The sequence below is a fragment of the Bos javanicus genome, chromosome 20 (genome assembly GCF_032452875.1).
Source record: "Bos javanicus breed banteng chromosome 20, ARS-OSU_banteng_1.0, whole genome shotgun sequence".
NCBI lineage: Eukaryota > Metazoa > Chordata > Mammalia > Artiodactyla > Bovidae > Bos > Bos javanicus.
This window is the reverse complement of record NC_083887.1, coordinates 21,899,433-21,920,277: the sequence shown is the minus strand read 5'-3', so window position 1 is coordinate 21,920,277 and position 20,845 is coordinate 21,899,433. Positions and strand designations below refer to the sequence as shown.

At 36.8% G+C, this 20,845-nt stretch overlaps 1 protein-coding gene across 4 annotated transcripts in view; it reads left to right on the top strand.

Moving 5' to 3' along the window:
• Positions 1 to 13,848, top strand: part of GPBP1 (GC-rich promoter binding protein 1) — a 64,434-nt gene extending 50,586 nt beyond the window's left edge. For all 4 annotated transcript variants that reach the window (XM_061393478.1, XM_061393480.1, XM_061393481.1 and 1 more), the window contains 6 exons: positions 4,376 to 4,560; positions 5,162 to 5,302; positions 7,107 to 7,274; positions 7,730 to 7,917; positions 11,103 to 11,205; positions 12,879 to 13,848. In XM_061393478.1, the coding sequence (XP_061249462.1) occupies positions 4,376 to 4,560; positions 5,162 to 5,302; positions 7,107 to 7,274; positions 7,730 to 7,917; positions 11,103 to 11,205; positions 12,879 to 13,037 (944 nt within the window). In that variant the 3' untranslated portion in view covers positions 13,038 to 13,848. The remainder of the gene's footprint in view (positions 1 to 4,375; positions 4,561 to 5,161; positions 5,303 to 7,106; positions 7,275 to 7,729; positions 7,918 to 11,102; positions 11,206 to 12,878) is intronic.
• The last annotated feature ends 6,997 nt before the right edge of the window (positions 13,849 to 20,845 follow it).

Here is a 20,845-nt window from a genome sequence, read left to right as displayed (position 1 = left end):
TAAATTGGTATCCTTGATCATGTTAACAGCTGTTTAATATGAGTTAGCTAATTAAGTTCAAATCTAGTAAGTGAGGAAGATTCTTATAGATTTACGAAAAGATGAAAAGTGATAGATTCAAAAATAAAAGTGAAAACTGATTGACTCAGAATATAAGCCAACTGTATGGAGAGCATGAAAACAGAAAAGAGAATAAGGAATTGAGATGTCAGCTCTGACTTATGCGTGTGGCCAACTTACTTTGTATTATACGTGGCAGTGTTTTAATTCTAATTTTTCTTCAAAAGATTGAGCCTCTCCCCTCCACTATTGGCTTTGTATTTAAGGAACAAAACTTACTACAACATTCAAAGATACTGGGAGAGCATGAAATAACAAGATGATAAAACAATATTTAAAGCCAGGTATCATCAGATTACAGTTGTTGGTGAGGATAGAAGGAAGTAATGAAATGAAAATCCACAACTCATATTTGCCTTTAGGTATTTTGAAGGCAATTTGAATATTTGCTTTATATGAGCTTGATAAGTAAGCATATATGATTTATAGAAGGAAGTCACCGAAGTCACTAATTCTTCCTTATAAGTGTTAATGTCTTTCATCAATGCATAAATTTTCTCTTAAAAAAAAAATGAGCAGTTTGAATCTTTTTCAGGAAGTTTACCAGTTGATAAAGTGAAGAAAATATAGAAGGAGTTATTGGATACTGTTTGAATCCAACAGATTCAGCACCTAGCTCAGAAGGTTCATGTCAGGAGAATTTGTAGAGATAATCTATGAATAGATAAACCAGTTTATAAGTAATAGAAATGATGCAGATTTAAGTTACTAATGCTGCCATCACCTTTGCTATTGTTTAGATGTGATATTACCATCAAGAACCAGCTTTCCCATTCTTCCTGTTTCCCTTCTTCCTTCCCTCTCCCCCTCCCTCAGACCTCTTCCCCACTCGTCTTTTTGGCTCCTGTGTTCTTGTATTGATGTTTAACACATTAATTTGAGCGCTTATCAAAAAGTAGGGATTCTGAAGTCTGAATTCTCAATTTTGGTCAGCCAGTCTCATGATACCAGCAGTTCAATAACCAGCATCTGCTGCTCTTGGAGAGTCTCCCAGAGCAGCAGGGAAGGCTGGTGGGAATTGCCTGCAGCTCACCCTGAGGACACAGACACTGGTGGCACACACAGTTGGGAACACTTCACCAGGTGAACACCTCTGCTGGCGGCCGCCATGCCATCCTGGCCCATCAGACTAAGGACACATTTCTTGTTAAGCAGGCAGGTTTATGTAGTGTGTTCAGCATAGATATATATGATATAGGTTAGTCTTTATTTTGTTTATTTCTGTTGTAATTTTTCTCATCTTCTATACTCTTGTGGTGGTTCAGTTTAAATTTTAGGTTTAAAATTCTTCAAAAAGACACCTTTAATTTGAAATACAGTTACCTATTACAGTGGAGATTGTATATGACTTTTCTGGACATTTTTCTTTAAAGAGACCATTTCACTGTAACTCTGAGACAAGAACTGTTGTTTTTCATTTTATAGATGAGATTAACTAGTGATGTTGGAGCAGGTATCAAAATTCTGTAAATCTGGTACAAAAGCACATGGTCTTAATTTCTATACTACTTGAATATGAATGCTTAGTAAGTAAATCAGCACTGTGTCTGCTTTCTTTTTCCTCCCAGTCCCTTTCATCATCTTTTAGGTACATTTATTATCTTTTTTACTTTACTACCTCTTGTCTGTGATTGATTTCTTAGGCTTCATCTTTCTTTGTAGGATTTCCTTTCATTCTTTGCACCAAAGACCTCTTTGAGGAAACTGTGAAAGTATTTCTTAGGTATCTAGAAATCCAGTTTTAGGAAAGGTGAACTTTGTATTCAGAAATTATATTGAGGCTTAATCATCCCTGCGTGCTTATCTGTTCTCCTCTTCTGTCTTCTATTTTTGATCAGTGATGACTTACGTACAAAAATATTATTTCTTATCTTGTATCCTCAGCCTTCAATGTGAAATCATTTACTTCTCCCTAAAGTGCATTGTTTAGGATTTGCTTTAGTAAAGATTTTACTTTAGTAGATTTACTTTACTTTTCTTGGTGATTAACTTTTGTCTGAAAAGATTTGATTTCCTCCTTTTGCTTTATATGGCATTTCCAAGTCCCACTCTACAATCCACTCTACAGCGGAAATTATTCTCCTCCTCAGCTGTTGAGTTTCTTTGTGCACACACTAAACTGAAGTTTCTTTACTTTATTTACTCTCTAGAAATATGGGTTGATATCATTCATTGCTGAGGAACCTTCTCCTGTTCTTTATTGCTGTATTTGTTTACTCCCGCATAGTTTGGGGGGCTTCCTGGTAGCTCAGATGGTCAAGAACCTGCCTGCAGGCAATGCAGGAGGCCTGGGTTAAATCTCTGGGTCGGGAAGATCCCCTGGAGAAGGGAATGGCAACTCACTCCAGTATTCTTGCCTGGAGAATCCCATGGACAGATGAACCTGGCGGGCCACAGTCCTTGGGGTTGCAAAGAGTCAGATGTGACTGAGCGACTAACACTCATTATGGTAATTTTAACATAAGGATCTAAAAGGGAAGGAAGATAAACTTGTGTGCTTAATTGACGATATTGGAATAGAAGTCTTTGCCAGTCATATATGAACTTATTGTGGTGCACAGATAAGACCACCTCCTACTTCAGCACTTGGATTTTTCTGAGATCAGACCTTAGAGACTTAGATTTTTTGCATTTCCCAGCATCAGTCAGTCATCCCTCAGATTCTTGAGGTTCATTAACTTAGATTTTGAGTACTAGACTGTTAAGATTTTCTCTTATATTCTAATTTAAAGAATTGGTAATTTCAGGAGTCTTTTTATTATTTTATTTATGGTGTCACCTTCTGCTTACCAGAAGTAATCGTAAAACTTAAAATTGTTCAGCACTATTTCTAATGTTCTTCATTGGATCTCTGTGTAAGAACATTATTCTTCATTTTCGTTTTGACTTCAGTGTGTTAGTTTTTCAGAAAAACTATATACTGGTGATGTAATTAGTGTCCTTGTGTGCCTGAAAATATTTTTCTTAGCCTTCATATCTTGGGCCTTTGTAGGTAGCTGAGAAGTTGGAATGTTTGCCCTAGTAGATAAACTTTCAGTGTTTAACTTTCAGAAAGATGAATCTTTTCTCAGTTGCTTTAGGTTCTTGGGTGGTACGTTTTTTCATTTGTTTGCTTGTTTTTGCTATACCACAGGGCTTGTGCAGTGAAAGCACTGAGTCCTAACCATTGGACCACCAGGGAATTCTCAGGTTCTTTTATTTTTTTAGCATTACAATAAATGAACTACTTTATCAGCCTATAGTTTGAAGAGTTAAGTTTCAGAGGGACTTTGAGAATGCCTCTGTATCCCTAGTAGTCCTTGTTTAGTTTCTGAGATAAATCAGTAGAAAGTTTGTTTGATGTAGGCCATCATTATGTACATTTGTATTACTCACTGTTTCATAGGATCATATCTTAAACTAATTTTAATTTACATTTTCTGCAGTTTTGTTTCCAGTTAATTCTTTTCTTCAAAACTCTTCAGTGGCGAAACTGATGGCTTTCAGAGTATTTCTGTAGGCAGAAAGACATGTCACTGCCATTGTTGGGAACGTGCTCATTGTAACACCTGTTTAATTACACATTAACTGTTTGGTTACACATTAACTGATTAAACTCTAGAAGTTATATTTCATATTTTAGCAAATTCAGTTGTCTTGAGAAAATCTTTCTAGTATAATCTTCAGAAGCAAAGATTGAGTTGGATCCCCTACAGCTTGCACAATGCCTTCAGTTTAGTTTGGATGGCTAGTAAATATTTGAATGAACTGGTATTGTGAAAACATAGTTCCCTTTTTCATTCGTCATAGATTAAGCAGGAATTTAGAAATAGAGGGACTGTAGATCCTTTCTTATTGGTAGTAATTTTATGAATGAAATAAAAAGAATTAGGAAAACTCTTTTCAAAATAGAAAAGAGGAAAATGTATCTTGTATTTCAAGTCTTAAGAGCTTGTTAGGATGAAATTTATAATCTAAAAATATACTCAAATGTAATTAATTTTGGCTTGGTCATAGCATTCTAGGCTACTATCTAACTGAATTCATCTCTGAATGTTACTTGACATTGCTCAGTTCCTTGCTGTGGTCTGATGATTGTTGAAGCTTTATTTCTCAAGCAAGGATATAATTCATACTTACATAGCTTAGTCATTTTATCCAAGAAGCAGCTGTTATTTTTAAATATAGTAAAGTTTGGAATATGCTTTTCTTTGGTGATTTAATTTTATGCTAAAATCTAAACTGTATAACTGTTGCTCGTGCTTTATTTATACAGAATATCCCCCGAATCCTAAATCTAGAACTCAAAGGATGCTGGTCATTAAGAAAGGTAATACAAAAGACTTACAACTATCTGGATTCCCAGTAGTAGGAAATCTTCAGTCACAGCCAGTTAAGAATGGGACTGGTCCAAGTGTTTATAAAGGCTTAGTTCCTAAACCTGCTGCTCCACCTACAAAAGTAAGTTCTAAATTGTTTAACATGCAAGTTACAGGTTGATATCAACTGAGTTACTTTGGCCAAATGTTGAAAAATTCACATCAAAGTGGGGAGGGTATTGATGGGCTGCTGATTTCTCAGTGGAAAGTGTTGGGCCATTGTGTATCCTTAATTATCTTTTAAGTGGTTTGTGTGTTTGTCTGTGTATGTTTTCTTGTTTTAGTAGTTAGTAGTAAATGAAATCTGTAAATACGTGTTTGCCAGATGGGTCTGTGATATATTTGCTTAATAATGGTATAAAATGCTGTCCTTCATCTTCAGTTTTAGGCTTTTGAAACTCTCACTTGTGTTCTCTTGGTATTAGGCAAAGGAAACCTAACTTAAGGTTTATAAAAGTTGGAAAAAAGGCAAGGTAGTTAAATGTTTTATCTGAATACCAGATTTTGATTTTATTTGTTTAAAAAAAAGAAGAGAGAACCATGTAGAAATGATTAAGATACAAAATAATTGTTTTTTTAAGTCATATTTAGTCATCTTTATTTTATAGTTATTTTGTTCTCTCTTTCCTCTATGTAATCTGTTTAGATACACATTAATTAATGTTTGTGTGTTTTTTCTTTAGCCTACACAATGGAAAAGCCAAACTAAAGAAAATAAAGTTGGGACTTCTTTCCCTCATGAGTCTACATACGGTGTTGGCAACTTTAATGCTTTTAAATCAACTGCCAAGAATTTTAGTCCATCAACAACTTCAGTGAAAGAGGTATGGCATTTAATGAAAAGTAGTCCTGAGAAGCCAAACGTATCTCAATCATGGTAATTTAATTAACAGTGAACAAAAGGCATAGATTCATTGAACAAATTCATTAAAGTAAGAGACTTTAGTTCTTCTAGAATTCAGATACTTCTCTCTCTTTGCTAACTAATTTTGCAATTTAAGGAGGATTAATTTAAAAAATTTCTAACACAACGTCCAAATAACCTAAAGTGTAGAAAATTCTATGGTAAAATAAACATGTGTAACCCATTAACCAGAAGGAGTTTTTAAAGTATTTATTTTTGGTTCTGCTGGGTCTTACTGCTGTACAGGCTTTTCTTGAGTTTTGACAAGCGGGGGATACTCTCTAGTTGCAGTGCCTGGGTTTCCCTTGTGGAGCACGTGCTCTAGGGTGCTTAGGCATCAGTGTTTGCAGCATGTGGGCTCGGTAGTTGGAACTCCTGGGCTCTTGAACACAGGCTCAATAGTTGTGGTGCACACGTGTCGTTGCTCCTCGGCATGTGGAATCTTCTAGATCGGGGTGGAACCCGTGTCTCCTGCTAAGTCTGTGTCCAACTCTTCATGACCCCATAGATATAGCCCACCAGACTCCTCTGTCCATGGGATTTCCCAGGCAAGGATATTGGAGTGGTTTGCCATTTCCTTTTCCAGGGGATCTTAACCAACCCAGAGATCGAACCCACGTCTCCTGCTTGGCAGGTGGGTTCTTTACCACTGAGCTACCAGGGAAGCCCCAGAAAGAGTAGTTTTTAAGAAAAGAATTATGAAAACAGATGTTTTTACTTTTGTCATAAAGTTATGCTATGATGTAGGATTAAACCTTGACTAAAAAATCAGGATTTATATACTCTTCTTTTGGGGATTATGGACATTTTATTAGTATCAACACTCAGGATGGAGAGGAGGAAGAAGAGAGAAAGATGTATATTTACTGACTTTGAATACTTAATAGCTTACACATTTCTTTCTCATTTGGCCAGCTTTCTGAAACTTTTAGATGAGGGACTTTCCTGACCAGTTCAGGGACAAAAGACACTTGTGACTATATTGTAATAACTGAGATTGTTCTGGGTGCTATAATGGAATATTATAACCCCTCATTGACTAGTTCTCAGTCATAGAATTTTAGAGCTGTGCTAGAAGGACCCACATTACCAGCTGGTTAATTGTGGCTTCAATTCATTATAGTCTGCAGATGTTATTGCTAAGTTAAGCATTTTGATGTATTCCCAAGGCTTAAAATTCCTGTGACACAGAATTCCAACATTCTCTTTCCTTCTGTATTCCACTCTCAATATATGAAAAATAAAAGGACTCCAATACAAGTCCCTTTACCACGCTCCTCTGCTCTTCCACAAAACTTCCCTTGTGAAATTCTATATGATAAACCCTTAGTGTACCTGTGCATAAATAATTATACTAGTTCGTTTTGGAAACTATTATTAGAACCTTCGAACTCTGTGGAACACAGTTTTAAAAACTGCTTTTTAAAAAATATATATAAAAATATTTAAACAATTTCAGGATCCATTTTATAAAATAGTATTTAAAACTCCTAATTTAGAATCATAGGTCTTAGTATTATCAGACTTTGTTTCTCAGATAAGAAAGATTTTATATTTAGTCATTCAGTGCGATAGATTAAAAATAACAAGGATAGTAGAAAATACAATTTAAAATCAATTTTGTATATTGTGAAGAAAGTGAAATAGAAAGTCATTATAGTTGTGAACTTTATGTTGATATTAGTTCTCTATGTATTTATCAACATTCTAAATTTTTTTCTTAGTGTAATCGCTCAAATTCTTCTTCACCTGTTGACAAACTTAATCAGCAGCCTCGTCTAACCAAACTGACACGAATGCGCACAGATAAAAAGAGTGAGTTTTTGAAAGCATTGAAAAGGGACAGAGTGGAAGAGGAACATGAAGATGAAAGCCATGTAGGCTCAGAAAAGGTAATTGAACCTGTAGTGTAATTCTTGGGCTTGACATTAGCATGTCATTGGAATAGTTGGACAGATATTATTTAGGATCTTTGAATATTTTCATATTTATGAAAGCAAGGCCTAGTTAGCTATTTGCATAAATAATGAATTCCTTTCTTAATAGATTTTTCTTACTCTAGTTGATGTGCAAAAATGAAATTTAAAAGATTGCTGTTCATATTTGTATTTTTGGTTTTCCCCATCTTGCCTGCCTTTGTCCTTTTAATTTTTGGTTGAATAGATGTGAATACTTGAAGTTAGTAAGTTGCCTTCACAACTTAGTTTTACATCTTACGAAACTGTTTTCTACATGATTATATAAACATTACAGTTATGTTTTATCCATGAAAATCTAACCAGGATCTATTAAAGTTTCCTTTTTTAATAACTATTCTCTAATTTTTTTTTAACTCTTCGAAAATCAGGATGACGACTCATTTAATTTGCATAACAGCAATAGTACTCACCAAGAAAGGGATATAAACCGAAACTTTGATGAAAATGAAATTCCACAAGAGAATGGCAATGCCTCAGTAATTTCCCAACAGATCATTCGGTCTTCAGCCTTCCCACAGACTGATGTTCTTTCTAGTTCACTTGAAGCAGAACACAGGTCAGTGTTTTTACATTTTTCTCTACCCAAACTTTTGATTTTACATGGAAAATTGATTTTTTTTAAACAACTTCATTGAGATATAATTTATATACACTCTTAATTTTTTTACTCGGTTCATTAATTTTGGGTATATTTGAAGTTGTGTAGCTGTCACCACAGTCTAATTTCAGAACATTTCTTTCACTCCATAAAGAAACCCCATGCTCATTTACAGTTACACCTCATTGTTACTCTCTTTCCTGGGTAACCACCAGTCTACTTTCAGTAATACTTTCAAGGTTCATCCATATTGTAATGTGTTTCTCTGAAAATTGAGTGCTATTTATTTTCCATGGCTTCAGATTTTCTGTAAATCTCTTGGCGGGGAGCAAGGGGGAGGGCTGTGGGATATGTTTCCGGACCTGGGATTGAACCCAGCCCACAATAGTGAAAGCGTTAATCCTAACCACTAGACCACTAGGGACCTCCCTGTAAACTTTCTTAAGTTACATACATATTTAAGTACTCATGTTGCTTGATTTAAAAAGTTAGGTATCAGTGATAACAGTTCTCATGGATGACTTTTTTTGTTCAAATGCGTAAATTAAAATTTAAAATGAAATAATTTGGCGTATATATTACTAGTTATTACCAAGTTTCAGTATATCATCAAAATATTGAGGATAGTTTCAACATCAGAGAGGTAATTGTTACCTTGTCTAAGTACCAAATGATTTAATAGAAATGAGTGCCAGAAAAATTCAAAGGGATTTGGGGTTAGATAGCATTATGGCTTGAGTACCAGTTAGAAAGTTTTAATTGGGACCTAAATTAAATCTTAAAGGCTGAGACAATACAGGCAAGGGTACTGGGTAGTCATTTTTAAATGGGGGTATGAAAGGATGTTTAGAATAGAATACATGCATGGTTTGTTTTAGGGTGATGTATAGCATAACTTGACAAGAGTGTGGAGTCCTAAATTGAGTTAGAGATACATTGCAAAGACAGGGTCTTAGAGATCTAGTCAAACTCTGAATGCTTTAGATGAAGAAGGAGCTCTGTCTTATACCTAGTTTTTGATAGAGTAGGATTTGTGACCCAGGTCTTCCACTTCTAGTGCTGTGCTTTCTCTAATGTAAGGAATTTGAATTTGTGGTCATTGTGTGTTACGGAGTTTGCTCTTTTAGGAATTGGGGAGCTGTTGAAAATATTTGGCAGAGGATGGTCATTGTGAAAGTGGTATTAGAGTGATTTGATAATAGTTTGAAAGAGAATGAGAAGAAATGCTAATGAAAAGGGACAGTGCAGATCACTGTTATGATCTGTTCCTAAGTGTGGGTTTAGTCCAGAGGCCACAGAGTTTGGTGCAGTGTATATTAACTTGGGAGGCAGAAAACCAGAATTCTGCTTCTTTGCTATCAAGTAGGCAAAATTTTTTACTTACATGATCATGGTTCTTGATCTATAAAATGTGGGTATAGTGTGGTGGTGTTCAGTTGCCAAGTCATGTCCGAGTTCACAACCCCATGGACTGCAGCACTCCTTGTCCTTCACTGTCTCCTGGAGTTTGCTCAAACTCATGTCCATTGAGTCAGTGATGCCATCCAGCCATCTCATCGTCTGGTGCCCCCTTCTCCTGCTTTCACTCTTTCCCAGCATCAGGCAGGGTCTTTTCTAATGAGTTGGCTGTTCGCATCAGGTAGCCAAAGTATTAGAGCTTTAGCAGTAGTCCTTCCAATGAGTATTCAGGGTTGATTTCCTTTAAGATTGACTGGCTTGATCTCCTTGCTCTCCAAGGGACTCTCAAGAGCATTATCTAGCACCACAATTTGAAGGCATCGATTCTTTACCACTCTGCCTTTATCATCCAGCTCTCAAATCCATGCATGACTACCGGAAGGACCCTAATCTTGACTATATGGACCTTATCAGCAAAGTGATGTCTTTGCTTTTTACTGTACTATCTAGGTTTGTCATAGCTTTCCTGCCAAGAAGCAATTGTCTTTTAATTTTATGGCTGCAGTCACCGTCCACAGTGATCTTATAGCCCAAGAAGAGGAAATCTGTTATTGCTTCCACCTTTTCCCCCTTCTATTTACCATGAAGTGATGGGACCAGATGCCATGATCTTAATTCTTGTAATACTGAGTTTTAAGCCTGCTTTTTCACTCTCCTTTACCCTCATCAAGAGGTTCTTTAGTTCTTGTTCACTTTCTGCCATTATCATTCGCATATCTGAGGTTGTTGCTATGTCTCCTGGCAGTCTTGATTCTAGCTTGTAACTCGTCCAGCCCGCCATTTCGCATGATGTTCTCTGTGTATAAGTTAAATAAACAGGATGGCGATAAACAGCCTTATTGTACTCCTTTCTTAATCCTGAACCAGTCAGTTGTTCCATAAAAAGGTTGTAACTGTTGCTTCTTGACCTGGATACAGGTTTCTCAAGAAACAGGTAAGATGGTCTGGTATTCCCATCTCTTTTAAGAGTTTTCTACAGTTTGTGATGCTCCACATAGTCAAAGGCTTTAGGTGAAATTGTGGGTATATTTCAAGTCTCTGAGCACTGATTTTTTATGAGATTGTTTGACAGTGTGTAAAGAGTAGTCAGTTTGTGACAGGTTCAGTTTGAAAAATGAGTTAGGTATAAAAAGGAGTAACAAGTGCTTAAGGGATGTAATTATTAAAAAAAAAAAAAAAAACAAGTAGAAAACCGAATGAATAGCTAAGAACATGACGAACTGTAGTGGCCCTAAAGAAAATGGGGAGGTGTATTGCTTCTACTTGTAGTGTAAGAATTTAGCAAATTTTCTTCAGTTTTTATCCTAAAGAACCTTTTGCAGGTTTCCAGCCTTAGAGAACCTCTTACACCAAAGATAAAGTAATTAGGCATTTCATTCTGATCTTATTATTTAAAATAGTTTATTGGGCGTAATCTTACCTATTCATTTTCAGAAAGATATTTAAAGCATAAACCCTAACATCTTTTGTGTGGACTTCGTATAATGGATCATATTTTCTTGCACAAAATATAAAATATAAAAAATGGATCATATTTTCTTGCATATAATGGATCATATTTTCTTGCACATAACATCTTTTGTGTGGACTTTGTATAATGGATCATATTTTCTTGCACATAATATAAAATATGGACTTAATTTGGGTGAAATTCTAAATTAAATGTATTCATTTCCCCTTTCCAGATTGTTAAAGGAGATGGGTTGGCAAGAAGACAGTGAAAATGATGAAACATGTGCACCCTTAACTGAGGATGAAATGAGAGAATTCCAGGTTATTAGTGAACAGGTAAGAACTGAATCATGTAAGCTCACTTTAAAAATAGCCCTTCCTTAATCAGAACAACATATAACTAAGCATTTTTAAGGGGTAAGATAGTTTTATTTAGGGATTTGTTGAGCATCACATTATAGGTCAGATTTGCCTTTGTTTTAAATAGGTCTTCAAGGCTAATTTCTTTAAATCCATGGATCCACAGTACTTAGAAATTAGTGTAAAGAATGTGTCTGATTTATCATTTTCCAGGCATTTAAAAAATGACTTGGTGATAAGTAGAAAACAACAGTAGCTTTCTCAAATGTAATTTCACTTTTATCGTTTTCTTGGCACAGGAATTTTGATATCCTATAACATCTTATATATATTTTAATGTCTGCATAGTTGCTTTTTTGCAACTATGTTGTTTAGTTGCTAAGTCGTGTCCGACTCTTGACCCAGTGAACTATAGCCGTTCTGGCTCCTCTGTCCATGGGATTTCCCAGGCAATAATATAGGAGTGGGTTCCCATTTCCTTCTCCAGGTCATCTTCCCAACCCAGGGATCAAACCTGATCAGCTGTGTTGCCAGGTGAATTCTGTACCACTGAGCCACCAGGGAGTGTTTCTTAGATGTATGGTAGAGTTGAGGGAAATCTGAGGGAGTTTTTCAAATTTTTTTTTCAAATCCATTATACTTTTTGAAAATAGTTCTGGTCATACAGAAGTGATTTTCAAGTATTATTAATGTTAATAATCTTCCAAACACTTTTCACATGCTTTGAATGAAATTTTTGAGGAAATTAGTTATATTAGTAGATTCATCATCCTAAAAAAAATTTGTGCCAAAATGCAAATAGCATAAATTTTACCATTTAGATCATTTTTAAGCATACAGTTCTGTGGCATTTAGCTACATTCACATTGTTACGCAGATATTACCACCACTCACCTCCAGAGCTCTTTTCATTTTGTAAAATTGAACGTCTGTACCTATTAAACCATAACTCCATTCCTTGTTGCTCCCAACCCTTGGAAACAACCACTCTGCTTTCTGTCTCTATGAATTTGACTGCCTTAGCCCCTTATGTAAGTGAAATCATGCAGTATTTGTCCTTTTGTGACTGGCTTATTTTACTTAGCAGAATATCTTCAGGGTTCATCCATGTTGTAGCATGGGTCAATCAGAATATCTTTTTTCCGAGACACAATAATCCATTATATGTGTATGTACCACATTTTGTTTATCCATTCGTCCGTTGATGGACACTTGATGTGCTTCCACCTTTTGGCTGTTGTAAATAATGCTGTGTGAATATGGGTGTATAGATATCTATCTACATGGCTATAGGTTGATAAGTAGTGTCTCTTTCTCTCTCTGTCTCTCTCTCTCTCTCTATACACACACACACACACACACACCCCCACCCCAAAACATTAGAATATATATGTGTATATATATAAATGGTTTGGTATGCTGTAAATGCAGCTCTCCCAAGAGTAGTGATTTATTCCTAGGAAATATTTTGTTATATTGGTGTGATCTATAATTACCTATATAGCTAGTTTTTCAGAAATGATACCATAATCTGTGGAGTTCTATTTACCTTTACTGTGTTCTTGATTATGTTTAATTACTAGAGGATTCTTAGTTTGTAGTAACTCTTGGAGGATAATTTATTCAGTTTATTTTTGTTGATATTTTAGTTACAGAAGAATGGTCTGAGGAAAAATGGTATTTTGAAAAATGGCCTGATCTGTGACTTCAAGTTTGGACCCTGGAAAAACAGCACTTTCAAACCCACTATTGAGAATGACGACACAGAGACAAGTAGCAGTGACACATCAGATGACGACGATGTGTGAAGGATTTCCTAACAGCTTTAGAAATTTTAGTGTGATACATCTCTCATACAGTTTGGGGTGAATTGTAAAAATGAAGAACTATAATTTATGTAGTAAAATACCCCATTAGAAGATGATTTTTTGGGGGACTTCAATATGAAGAAAACCAAGAATGTTGTGTTGGGCTGTGTTGAACATTATTTCTTTGTAAATGAATGTTGTAGAAATGAGGACTTTGGTTGATCCAACATTGACTTTCTTCATCACTGCAGCATTTCTCTGACTAGCAATGTGACGATGTAACAAATGAGAGTTTCTCATTTAATAATAAAAAAATTGTGTAATGTTTTGCAAAGCTTCTGTCTTAAAATGTCCAGGTCTTAAGAAAAAAGGCAGCTTACACTGTTCTGCTTGCAGAGTCATATCTTTTCGTACAATGGAAATCCTCAAGTCCACTTTGTGTGGCGCTGTCCCCAGCCTTCCCCCTCGTCAAAAAAGGACAATGTAGCATGTTGGCTAAAACTGGAGCAAAGTGCACTAAAACGTTAATTTCCTGAACTCAACTGTTGTGCTAGTCACGTTTTAAAACATAAATTGCTCTTTAGCCATTTGTAGTTCAGTAAATATAACAGGAAAGACTTGCCACACTTTCTTCCAAATTTAAGGAGGTGATTTTCAAGAGCTTTATTTGGGTATGTTGTAAGACCAGGATTTTCAGAGTTGATGGAAAAGAGTCTGTGGGAAAACTTATTTTGATAAATTATTACACATGCAGAAAACTGATCACACTGACTGGATCTGTCCACATGGAAAATAAACTGGATTTTCAGAATATTGTCGTTCTCTGTAGTGTTCAAGATATTGGTCTCTAAACACATTGTGGTTTATTCACTTTTTAAAACAAAGTTATACTTTATTTCTTTATGGTGATTACTTTTGAGTTTAGAAAAAGAAAACTACTTAAAATAGCCCTTTTATTATCAACTGCTTAACAAGTTTATTGAATGGTAAAAAAAAGACACTTTATTTTTCATTTGCACATTAATTATAGAATTTTCTCTTTACTGCTCACTGTAAGAGTAATTTTGTTCTCCTTTTTTTAGTATTTTTGACTGTTCTAATTTTGTTTACCCACATTTGCTTTTAGCTTCTTCCACCCCGTTTCCATGTTTAAATATATTCTGATTGTAAAGAGCATAATCTGAAAGCAAAAATGTTTAACATCCTCAAGATGTCTTCTCTGAAAGCTGCAGTGTTTTTGCTGTTTTCCATTTTAGAAATCCTTTGCAGGATCCCCAGCTTTCACCAGAAGCCAGATTTTTTGGTTCACGTTGAGACTGCTGGTGATGGGGAAATTGAAACAAAACACAAGTTTCACCCCCACAAAACTTCTGAGGATGGATTAAAGTGGATATTAGTATTAAATATATCTTAAAATTTATCTTTTATAATAGGCTTTTATTATATAATATGCCATAAATCAGTCTAATCACTTAAAGTGAATGGTAGCATTAGCCACAGTGAAACTGAAACAAGCTTTGTCAGTATCGAATGTTTTTGGAACCCTTAGATTGCACTGTTTGGTTTATGGCTTAATAAAATTTATCAGATGCAAGTTGTATTTGCTAACACAAGCTCGAAGGGATCTGAAAAATGTGGTTTATGTTTGAAATTAATTTATTGTTTTCTAAATAGCTTTTTGAAAAGATTCTATAATTTTCAATTTTTTGTCGTTTTCTGCTTTCCGATAATTTTGCCTTAAGTCTCATTTTTCAGCAGTTACTGTTTATTGTGCATTCACATATTGTGATATTGAATGTTTCCATTGTGGTAAGATACAATGGTATGGTTATTCTGTGTATTTAATGATAGCATTAACCAGTTTGGCTATGGAGTAGATGGAGCCATATGGATGTATTTTATTTTGATAGAATGTTTAAAGCATAGCATGATTTAAACTTGCTTTTGAAATATGGGCAGCTGGTAGAGTTTGGACTATATTGTTTGAAAGGGAACCCGTGAGTATTATGGAAACTAGTTAAATTGTACATCTAGTGTGAAATTGTCAAACCCAGGACATGGAGGCCTGGGGGGAAAAGTTACTGCTTTTAATTGCTTCAAACTGTTTCTCTATGGTAAGTTCTTTTTTACAACCACTTTATTGTGGTATAAATTGGCATAAACTACATATTTAAAGCATATAGTTTATCTTTGCCTTGTGGAAACCATTGCTGGAGTCAGGGTACTGAATATGTATGTCACGCTGAGAAGTTTTATGTTTCCTCCATTGTAATCTTCCCCTTTTACTACTACTACTACCCCCTCTTCCCAGCCTTTTTTTAATGAGCAAAATTCTTACGGTAATGGATTTTAAATAGCATTTCCAAAACTGTATCTTGTCTTATATTCAGGATTAGGGTAACTTATTTCCATAAAGACATTTTTATTAAAGTTGAAATGAATATAGAAATGTTGAGCTAAAAAAAATCAGATTTGAAAGCATCAGGTATACCTTATTAAAATACAGTATGTTGAAGGGCTTGGTATCTATAAACATTTCAAATTTCTTGGCTAGTGTTTGTACTCTTGTTAGAATAAGATTACATAAGCATTTTAAAATTACTTAAGGATAAGTTTAAATACTAATGTCCTAAATGTCCTAATGTCACTCAGTCGTGTCCGACTCTTTGCGACCCCATGAACCGTAACACGCCAGGCCTCCCTGTCCATCACCAACTCCCGGAGCCCACCGAAACCCATGTCCATTGAGTCAGTGATGCCATCCAACCGTCTCATCCTCTGTCGTCCCCTTCTCCTGCCTTCAGTCTTTCCCAACGTCAGGGTCTTTACAAATGAGTCAGCTCTTCACATCAGGTGGCCAAAATATTGGAGTTTCAGCTTCAACATCACGTCTAATGAACACCCGGGCCTGATTTCCTTTAGGGTGGACTGGTTGGCTCTTCGTGCAGTCCAAGGGACTCTCAAGAGTCTTCTACAACACCACAGTTCAGAAGCATCACTTCTTTTGCGCTTAGCTTTCTTCACAGTCCCAACTCGCACATCCATACGTGACTACTGGAAAAACCATAGCCTTGACTAGATGGACCTTTGTTGACAAAGTAATGTCTCTGCTTTTTAATATGCTGTCTAGGTTGGTCATAACTTTTCCTTCCAAGGGGTAAGCGTCTTAATTTCATGGCTGCAGTCACCATCTGCAGTGATTTTGGAGCCCAGAAAAATAAAGTCTGACACTTGCCACTGTTTCCCCATCTATTTGCCATGAACTGATGGGACCAGATGCCATGATCTTAGTTTTCTGAATGTTGAGCTTTAAGCCAATTTTTTCACTCTCCTCTTTCACTTTCATCAAGAGACTCTTGAGTTCTTCACTTTCTGGCATAAGGGTGGTGTCATCTGCGTATCTGAGGTTATTGATATTTCTCCCTGCAATCTTGATTCCAGCTTGTGCTTCGTCCAGCCCAGTGTTTCTGTACTAATGATGTACTCTGCATATGAGTTAAATAGGCAGGGTGACAATATACAGCCTTGACGTACTCTTTTCCTATTTGGAACCAGTGTGTTGTTCCATGTCCATTTCTCACAGTTGCTTCCTGACCTGCATACAGGTTTCTCAAGAGGCAGGTCAGGTGGTCTGGTATTCCTCTCTCTCGAAGAATTTTCCACAGTTAACTGTGATCCACACAGTCAAAGGCTTTGGCATAGACAATAAAGCAGAAGTGGACGTTTTTCTGGAACTCTTTTGCTTTTTTGATGATCCAGTGGATGTTGGCAATTTGAATCCTGGTTCCTCTGCCTTTTCTAAAATCAGCTTGAACATCTGGAAATTCATGGTTCACATATTGCCGAAGCCAGGCTTGGAGAATTTTGAGCATTACTTCATTAGCGTGTGAGGTGAGTGCAATTGTGTGGTAGTTTGAGCATTCTTTGGCATTGCCTTTCTTTGGGATTGGAATGAAAACTGACTTTTTCCAGTCCTGTGGCCACTGCTGAGTTTTCCAGATTGCTGGCTGATTGAGTGCAGCACCTTCACAGCATCATCTTTCAGGATTTGAAATAGCTCAACTGGAATTCCATCACCTCCACTAGCTTTGTTTGAAGTGATACTTCCTAAGGCCCACTTGACTTCACATTCCAGGATGTCTGGCTGTAGATGAGTGATCACACCATTGCCATTATCTGGGTCATGAAGATCTTTTTTGTATAGTTCTATGTATTCTTGACACTTCTTAATATCTAATGCTTCTGTTAGGTCCATACCATTTCTGTCCTTTATTGAGCCCATCTTCGCATGAAATGTTCCCTTGGTATATTTAGTTTTCTTGAAGAGATCTCTCAGTTGAGTTCAGTTCAGTCACTCAGTCATGTCCGACTCTGCGACCCCATGAATCGCAGCATGCCAGGCCTCCCTGTCCATCACCAACTCCTGGAGTCACCCAGACTCGGGTCCATCCAGTCAGTGATGCCATCCAGCCATCTCATCCTCTGTTGTCCTCTTCTTGTGCCCCCAATCCCTCCCAGCATCAGAGTCTTTTCCAATGAGTCAACTTTGCATGAGGTGGCTAAAGTATTGGAGCTTCAGCTTTAGCATTCCTTCCAAAGAAATCCCAGGGTTGATCTCCTTCAGAATGGACTGGTTGGACCTCCTTGCAGTCCAAGGGACTCTCAAGAGTCTTCTCCAACACCACAGTTCAAAAGCATCAATTCTTCGGCGCTCAGCCTTCTTCACAGTCCCAACTCTCACATCCATACATGACCACAGGAAAAACCATAGCCTTGACTAGACGAACCTTTGTTGGTAAAGTAATGTCTCTGGTTTTTAATATGCTATCTAGGTTGGTCATAATTTTCCTTCCAAGGAGTAAGCGTCTTTTAATTTCATGGCTGCGGTCACCATCTGCAGTGATTTTGGAGCCCAAGAAAATAAAGTCTGACACTGTTTCCACTGTTTCCCCATCTATTTCCCATGAAGTGATGGGACTGGATGCCATGATCTTTGTTTTCTGAATGTTGAGCTTTAAGCCAACTTTTTCACTCTCCTCTTTCACTTTCATCAAAAGGCTTTTGAGTTCCTCTTCACTTTCTGCCATAAGGGTGGTATCATCTGCATATCTGAAGTTATTGATATTTCTCCCGGCAATCTTGATTCCAGCTTGTGCTTCTTCCAGTCTAGCGTTTCTCATGATGTATTCTGCATATAAGTTAAATAAGCAGGGTGACAATATACAGCCTTGGAACCAGTCTGTTGTTCCATGTCCAGTTCTAACTGTTGCTTCCTGACCTGCGTACAAATTTCTCAAGAGGCAGATCAGGTGGTCTGGTATTCCCATCTCTCAGAATTTTCCACAGTTGATTGTGATCCACACAGTCAAAGGCTTTGGCATAGTCAAGAAAGCAGAAATAGAGGCTTTTCTGGAACTCTCTTGCTTTTTCCATGATCCAGCAGATGTTGGCAGTTTGATCTCTGGTTGCTGTGCCTTTTCTAAAACCAGCTTGAACATCAGGAAGTTCACGGTTCACATATTGCTGAAGCCTGGCTTGTAGAATTTTGAGCATTACTTTACTAGTGTGTGAGATGAGTGCAATTGTGCAGTAGTTTGATATCTCTAGTCTTTGCTAGTCTGTTGTTTTCCTCTATTTCTTTGCATTGATTTTGAGGAAGGCTTTCTTATCTGTCCTTGCTATGTAGAACTCTGCATTCAAATGGGTATATCTTTCTTTTCCTCCTTAGCTTTTTGCTTACCTTTTCACAGCTATTTGTAAGGCCTCCTCAGACAGCCATTTTGGTTTTTTGCATTTCTTTTTTTTGAGGATGGTCTTGATCCTGTCTCCTGTACAATGTCATGAACCTCTGTCCATAGTTCTTCAGGCACTCTGTCTATCAGGTCTAGTCCCTTAAATCTATTTCTGACTTCCACTGTATAATCATAAGGAATTTGATTTATCCTTTATGATTATACATAGGAAGTGTATATTACTGACTCCCAAAACATAACTAACCTTGACCTTCAGATTCTGCCTAAATGATTCATAATCCCTTACTCTAAAACTTTGTAAAAGATGTTTTATTAAATGTGTTTTATTAGAATTCAGCTACCTGGATTAGAAAAGGTACTTGTGAAATTTTTCATTAAAGTGAGGTTTTTATTTTGCCATATAAATTTAGGAATATATTGCTTCTGCTGCTAAGTTGCCTCAGTCATGTCCAACTCTTTGCAGCCCTATGGACTGTAGCCTGTCAGGCTCCTTTGTCCATGGGATTCTCCAGGCAAGAATACTGGAGTGGGTTGCCATGCCCTCCTCTAGGGGATCTTCCCGATTGGATTGAACCTGCGTCTCTCTCTGTCTCCTGCATTGGCAGGCAGGTTATGACCACTTGTACCACCTGCCCATGCGATTCTCCCGGCAAGAATACTGGTTACCATGCCTTCCTCCAGGGGATCTTCCTGACCAGATTGAACCCACATCTGTTATGTCTCCTGCATTGGCAGGCGGGTTCTTTACCACTAGCGCCACCTGGGAAGGCCTAGGGATATATTGCTAGATTTTTAAATAAGAATATCACTAATTGTGAGAGGTGGGTATTATGATTTTTTCTTTTGAAAACAGTTACATTTCTGGAGGTTGTAATCATTACTTGGCTCTTCAGGAGTGAGTGAGCAGGACATTTCAAGCAATAGCAAAATCCATTAAAATCTCCGAGGGCTGTAAAGAAGTTTCCATTATTCTATTTTGCTACTTAATGTAAATTTGCCTTAGGGCTGAATGCTAGAATTTAGAAAAATGATGGGTCTCCCAAGAGAACTTTTGATTATTTTAGTAGGTAGTTTGTTTGCTGACACATGGACCCAAAGTGTTACTACTTAAGGGCTTGAGAATATGTATAACTCACTTATCTACTTTAAAAGGTTTTCTAATTGAAATTCTGTCCTTATGAGATATAAAGTGCAGTTAATCACTACTTGTGCAGTTCATCACTTGCTGACATTTAATTTATCCTGTAGATTTCACTCTACCTATCCATTTATAATCTTTGTTTTGTAGAAACCTAATCTGAAACTGAAATTCATAATGTTAAATCATGTTAGAAGGGCATTACTGTAGCATGTTTAATGGCAGCAGTGTATACCCAACCCTTGGGTATACATAAGGCCCCCTGTAATAGTAGTTCTCAAATTTGTCTACACATTAGTGTTACTAGAGAACTTAAAAAAGATTCTAATGTATTGACATGCAGTATGGTAGAGTAGTCACACTTGGATTTGAAACCTGGCTTTACCCTTTATGTGAGCTTTGATCTTAATCCAGATAGTTAATTTCTTGAGATGTTAATATCTCTTCTGTAGAATTACCGTAAGGATGAAGAGAATCACTAACACCTAGTGTAAATCCTGGGTACACAGTAGGTGTTCATGAATTTTAGCTGTTAATCACTACTGTTAATACCACGTAATTCAACAGGATCCCAGTAGCATGTAGTTCAGTCGCTCAGTCGTGTCCAACTCTGCAACCCTGTGGGCTGCGGCCTGCAGGGCTTCCCTGTCCATCACCAAACCCCCAGAACTTGCTCAAACTCTTGTCCATCGAGTCGGTGATGCCATCCAACCATCTCATCCTCTGTCGTCCCCTTCTCCTACCTTCAATATTTCCCAGCATCAGGGTCTTTTCAAATGAGTAAGTTCTTCACATCAGGTAACCTTCAATATTTCCCAACATCAGGGTCTTTTCAAATGAGTAAGTTCTTCACATCAGGTAGCCAAAGGATTGGGAGTTTCAAGTTCAGCATCAATCCTTCCAATGAATATTCAGGG